Source organism: Sinocyclocheilus rhinocerous, unplaced genomic scaffold, assembly GCF_001515625.1.
Source record: "Sinocyclocheilus rhinocerous isolate Xijiao unplaced genomic scaffold, SAMN03320098_v1.1 scaffold484, whole genome shotgun sequence".
Classification (NCBI taxonomy): domain Eukaryota; kingdom Metazoa; phylum Chordata; class Actinopteri; order Cypriniformes; family Cyprinidae; genus Sinocyclocheilus; species Sinocyclocheilus rhinocerous.
The window spans coordinates 665,843-672,584 of record NW_015658063.1 but is presented as its reverse complement, the minus strand read 5'-3'; the positions used below and the strand labels follow the sequence as shown (position 1 = coordinate 672,584).

Genomic DNA, 6,742 nt, shown 5'->3' with positions numbered 1-6,742 from the left:
CGTCATGCCTAGAGCTGATCCGTGCTGGTCGCTGAGGAAATACATCATCTTCGCGCTGTGGATTTCCAGAATCGGCATTCACCGTGGCGTATTTACAACACTGTTCCAGAACAGTTCAACCCAAATATTCAGATGTGTCCAAGGCATTTTATGGAGGACTGTTTCCTGCAAACACATTTCATTACACCAAATACACAAAATTATGTTCTTTTTAGCAACATCATATGACCCCTTTAAGCTCACCAAGGATTTATTTGATTAAAATATACAGTAAAATAATAATATTGTGAAATATGAATTTAGTTTAAAATAACTGTTTTTTTTTTTTTTATATATTTTAGAATGTAATTTATTCCTGTAATGGCAAATCTGAATTTTAAGCAGCCATTATTCCAGTCTTTAGTGTCACATGAAATTTCAGAAACATTTATTATTATGATCAGTACTGATAGTGGGGCATAATATTATTTTGGAAACTTTAGATACTTTTTTCAGTATTTTATGATGAACCGAATGTTTTTTCTTTTTTCTTTTTTTGTAACACTGTAAACGTAACATTGAAATTTTTCATCAATTTAATTTATAGAATTCATTTATTTCATTCAAAAAAGAGAAAAAAAAACTTACTAAACCCAACCCTTTGAACAATATATATGCTTTTTGTACTACATACATAGGCATCGTTTATTTATTTATAGGGATGTAACGATATCAAAATCTCACAATACGATAATTATTGCAATATTTAAAAAAAAAAAAAGACAAATGAAGAATTGGAAAAAAATAAAATAAATTGTAAATTTTAAAGTTGAATTATTCTATCTAATGCACATTGAGAGTTCAAAATTAAGAGCTAAAACCTGTTCTCAACTAAGAAAACTTCAAGTCAGAAAGTCAAAAAACGTCAAAAGTCAGAAAAAATGCAGTGAATTGAATTGTACCTGAACTCAACCCTCTTTTTATTTGTGATATACTGTCTCTGTCTAAATTACATTCACATTAGTGTTTTATGAAAACAAACTAATTAGAATATAATAATAATAATAATAATAATAATAATAACTATGACAGTAATAGCCATATACAGTATTGTAAAACAATTGCACTGTAAAATAAATGAAAATTAATATTTCATAGGTATATTATTTTTGCTTTACACTACAGTAGGGAAATTACAATACTTCTTTCCTAATTTCTACACTTGAAAGAGATATTTTGAATTTGGACTGCATTTAAACCTCTATTCATACTGCACTTTTAAGCTTTTATTTTAAAGGAAAACTCCAGCTTCAGTGAAAACATGCTTACACAAATGCATCTCACTACAAATCCAGTCAAATGCTGTAATCATCTGCTGCGAAAATAAAGCCTAACTGGTGGCTGTTGCGTTCCCAAACACGTGCTAAACTCACAGCACGTGCAATAAACGAGTACACTGTATTCATTCACTGTGAACGGAGCCATTCTGAGGCGCGGAAAACACCGGATCACGAGCTGATGATAAAGGGATTAAGCTATATTGTGCTTTCGGTTCTAGTTCGTTTGACAGATACTGTGCCAAAGCATAATGGCCCAAAACACAACTTTAAAGACCTTTTATGTTAGAATAAGAAGTTAAAATATATTTTAAAAACTTTTTGCCCGGAAGACCTATCGTTTCATATCGTCATGTGACCACCATAATATCGAGACAGTATTGCTATCGCGATATCACGATATTCATAATATTGTTACATCTCTATTTATTTATTTGTTTCTTTGTTTGTTTATTTATTTAAATAAAAAAAAAAAGAAGAGGAAGAATACAATTTTTACATTTTTAGTCTTGTACTGCTCAGTCCCAGGCAGAGGTTCACTATTCTTTTCAGGAAAGGAAATTGGTAACAAAAGGAAAGTGTCCTGGATTTAAAGTTTCTGATATTCATCCAAGGTTATTTAACATATGATCATTTTTGCTTCATCCTGAAAGGCTTAAATCCTAATCATTACCAGAATCAACTCTTGCTGCGGCTCTGCCCTTCACAGCTTCAAGGTGGTCTTTCTCATTGCACTTACAACACTTCACAGTTTAAGCTGTGAGCAGATCAATCAATCATCGGATATGTCTGACACATACAAAACAGTGAGCCACATGTGTGTCTCAAATCCTTATGCAGCACTGCAAGTCCAGTATCAAGACCTGCTTTCAAGGCCTTCTAAAGAACCATTGATCATCTGTGTGAAAAATCGATTTCAACTCTTGCCTAAAGTGGAATAAAATCTCTGGCGCTGGTATAGAGCACAGTAAGTACCTAAGTACGAAGACCAGGGGGACTTGAGAGGTGAAAAGCATAACTTTAGAGTTGAAGGCCCTGGGCAGAAAGCATACGTGTGTCTGAGGTAGGCTCCTATTTGGAATGCCAGGGCCTTTCAGGTTAGGACATATTCATTATACTCAGCAAACTCTGGCAGAACAATAACATGGACCTTATCCAGGATCACACTGTCTGATAAATGAGGCTTAGAATGAACATACATTCACCCTGATTGAGGTGAGAGTTTTTGATGTTCATGGATAAATCCCATGTGATGTCCATTATGCCCAGGATTGAGATGTGAGACTTAATATTCACCTCAAACTGTTTCATTCTTTCAAAATTACACAAATACATAACTGTCTAGAATCTAAAACAGGGTGAAAAGCACAACATGGAGGGTATTTCAGATCAGATTTCAGATTATTAATTATTTAGAGGCCAAATACAATTCTTAATCCAGAACTTTAACCCTCTGGGGTCTGAGGGTGTTTTGGGGCCCTGGAGAAGTTTTGACATGCCCAGACATTTGTGTTTTTTCAGTATCTTAAAAACATATTAATGTCTAAAGTCTGATAACACTGTATTCAGTACAAACTGGGCTACAATAATATGTGAACAGCATGAAAGTACATGTTTGTGTTTTTGAGAAAACTATGTTTATGCGTGGTTAGTAAAAAACTAAATTTTGTAAGTCACTGAAATAAGGCCATAAAACACATACAGAATATTTGTTCACAAGACTTTTGAGAACTGGATGTGGTAGACTAGAGTTTTTGCTACAAAATGATGAGAAAATTATCCTGTTCACTCATTCACAGAAAACAATATATTGATTTAACATTTGTAAAACATGTTTTGTGATAGAATGCCCTTATGCGAGGGAGTGACAATTGCCATGCATATTTAGTGATTCACACCTGAGAGACAACGGGCCTCCCATAATGGGCCATCAATATGAAAGTGACTGAGGCAGGTAAGAAAGAGTGTGAGGAGATTAAAATAATGTGGGTTTTTGATTATTATTTGTATTTTATTTACAACACAGAATAATAAAAATATACACAGTGAAGGTCAATGACACATGACTGAACATACTGATTTGAACACTGAGACTTGAACAGTAACACACCTTTGTGCCAAACATTCATTTACAGTGTTAACACTCACACTACTTTTATATCTTGTGGTTTTATATGTTAAAACATTAAACAAACATCCTGGCGTTGTGAGACATTTAGACAATGAAATGGCACATATTTCAAAATGTTTCACTTGATTTCATACATGTAGTCAGGAATTATAGTTTGGGAAAAGTCTTCCTAGTAAAATGTGTACAAATTATTTCACAATAACACAAAAACAACAGATGTAAGTAATCTTAGGCTACTCATCAGAATGATATTCTCCACTGGATCTAGCTGCGTGACGCATCGCATTGTGTTGTTCTTCTGAGGTAAATTCTGGGTTATTCCTCTCAGCGCGTCTTCTTCCAGAAACAAAAAGTAGCCGCGATGAACTTGTTTGTTTACGCAGAGGCGATGTGGGCATCTCACGTGGATGTTTAGAATCTGAAAAGCGCGATTGGCTCGTGGGCATGACCGCATTAGAGATAATGAGTTGAGACAGGAAAACTGGACATCGCGTTGGTTTCATACGGATTACTTTAACAGAGAATATTTGTTTTGGACATGACTTACTTCATTTAAAAGTAGCCATTTCAAGCTTTCTATACATATATTTCTCATGTCTTTGAGGCGAGTATTCTTGGAGATTCAGGCTGTTTTACTTACGTGTCTGTGAAGAGAGGTGACAGAGACAGAGAAGGCAGAGAACGTTTATTTTCTTTATTTTACAAAAGCACATTGTTTTGTTGTTATTATGACTATACACAAATAAACGTAGACCCTTTGTAGTTTCAAACCATACCTTATTCTTATCTATACGTATTTTTAGTTCTTTTCGCGGTCATAAAGAAAATATGAGACAGACCGCACCAGTGTGGGCTTCGACCCCAGGGGGTTAAAAGCAGAAAATACAGGCAATATGTCACAATTATCACAGGCCAGAATGAATGAACTATGAACGAATGAACAAACGATCAACTGTCGAGAGTAAGAGGTGGGCAGTTCACACTGAATTCAGACTAAAACGCTTCATTTTGGTCTCATCTGACTGCAATAATCCGATCCCATGACACAAATGAGCTGTTATTATGCTTTTTGGCAAACTCTAGATGTGCTTTCGCTTGTTCTTTTTAGTAATGGCTTCTTGCGTGCTTCCCTCCCACATGATCCGGTTACATACCCACATTCCCCGATAATAGGACCAATGGTGTCAACTGAAACATCCAAACACTTGGGTAATTCTATAAATTTACGCATTTGTTTTACTTTATCTCAGGAATGGTCTTTAATCTTCATTTTAACAGCAGTCCCTCAGATTTACAACCCTTAACTGCAGGGTTCTTCTCAATAAATTGTGGTGGCTATTTTAATTCACAGGTAGAGGTAAATTATGCAGGGGATTTCACTGCACAATCAAAGCCTCTGCAACAGAGGAAAGGAATATCTTAAAGGGGTCATATGATATATGACATATGAAATAATTTTTTTTTAATGTATTTGGTGTAATGAAATGTGTTTATAAGGTTCAAAAAACACATTCTTTTCCACATACTGTACATTATTGTTTATCCTCTATGCCCCGCCTTTGCGTGAACATTTGGGCGGCTTTATGCAAATCTTCCCACATCGTGATGTAGGTATGTGGGGGCGTGTTAGAACGAGCCGTTTTAGGTAGGCGTGGTTGACTCTTAACTTTTATAACGAATATCTCTTTGGATTTGAGACTTTAGTCTTTGCAACTTTACAGAGCTTCTTTATGCACCAAGAGCTTGTAACACTTCAAAGAGAAAGGAAAAATTTAAATCGCATCATATGACCCCTTTAATAAAATATTAATGCATTTTTTATTGCATTGTTTCATTGTTTCAATATAAAATACAGCCACGTTATTTCATTTTGTGGTTCAGACTTAGTGCTTAGGCAAATTCAATTAAAATTAATTTAGATTTCATATATTCATGAGCAGTCAGTTGCCATTATCACAAAATAAACCCTGGCAGGATGATCAGGACCCCAGCGTGAGGCAGAGGGATCTTGTATCACCCTGAAGGAGTTTAATTTGTGATAATGACTGTCTGGATGTACATTATCCCGCTTATTACACAGCTACTTCCCAAATAAATGGGCATTAGATATTGTTTCTCTTTTTTAGCCTTTATTGTAAAAGACATAGAAGGCAGGCAGTTACAGTATATGTGGATATTATATATCTCAAATGTTTTGTATAAGTCCATATAATAATTTACCTACCTGTCTCAACTTTGGAGTGATCAGTCCGCTCTGTCACCTTCTCTTGACTGATGAGGTAATCAACAATTCTCACTCCGATTGGTGGCTCTGTGTGATTCCAATTTATGATGACCAATGAACTGCTGGGCTCATACGAATGGGACAGCTTGAGCCTGACAAGAGTATAAAATCAACATAGACCATTTATGACTTAATGTTTGACCAAGATCTTCTACTTTAAAACCTCACTTCAGAAATTGTAAATTTCCTGAACTCACATAGGTTGAGGCAGAGGAGCACAGGTCGGGAGTCCATCTGTGCCAAAGGCATTGGAGTCACATCGACACCAGTCATTAATAACATCACCTTTAGCAGAACACCACAGTACACTCATCATGGTCTCCTGCAGAGCCTACATGAAAAGACAAAGATGCAGAGCATGTCATATTAATACTAATTCTGTCAGGACTACTATCGTCAAAGATGATTGACAATTAGTGTACAGTTTGGATTGGCGGTATGGTTCTGTTCTGGGCAAGAACTCCCTGCGCATCCATGCAGCCTAGTATGGATGAGAGCAGGGAGAGCAGCGATAACCCCCCAGGGTAAACAGAACAGAACCAACATAAATGTATTGCAGATATTGTTAAAGTACAATAATTTTATGTACACATTTTAGAATTAGTCTGATTCAAAGGAGAATCAGAAGGCTGAATCCCGACTGACAGAGGAGGAGATGGGGATGGAGGAGGGTAATTAGCTATTGAGCAATGCGAACACTGCTGATAATACTGAGGGACCTTATATATGAATGCTTAGAAAGGTGTTGTATTCCCATAGGTAGATAGGGATCAGCTGAAAGTCAGCTGATGTGAGCTTGACTTACGTGACCTGCCAGAACTAACGCTACGGTTGATTATTAATTATAAACAATTATTCTAATATTCACAGTTATATAACACTATTTTTACACTCAATGAGGTTTACAGTATAAGTGGGGAAATGTCCTCTACAACCACTAGAGTGCAGCATCTTCCTGGATGATGCATATTTGTACAGACCACAATTTTTTTAGAGATTAGGATTGTAACA

At 35.8% G+C, this 6,742-nt stretch overlaps 1 protein-coding gene across 3 annotated transcripts in view; it reads right to left on the bottom strand.

Annotated features, from left to right (window-relative positions):
• Positions 1 to 6,742, bottom strand: part of astn1 (astrotactin 1) — a 253,618-nt gene that overhangs the window by 26,480 nt on the left and 220,396 nt on the right. For all 3 annotated transcript variants that reach the window (XM_016530291.1, XM_016530292.1, XM_016530294.1), the window contains 2 exons: positions 5,929 to 6,062; positions 5,672 to 5,823 (listed from right to left, as the gene is read on the bottom strand). In XM_016530291.1, coding sequence (XP_016385777.1) covers positions 5,672 to 5,823; positions 5,929 to 6,062 — 286 coding nt within the window. The remainder of the gene's footprint in view (positions 1 to 5,671; positions 5,824 to 5,928; positions 6,063 to 6,742) is intronic.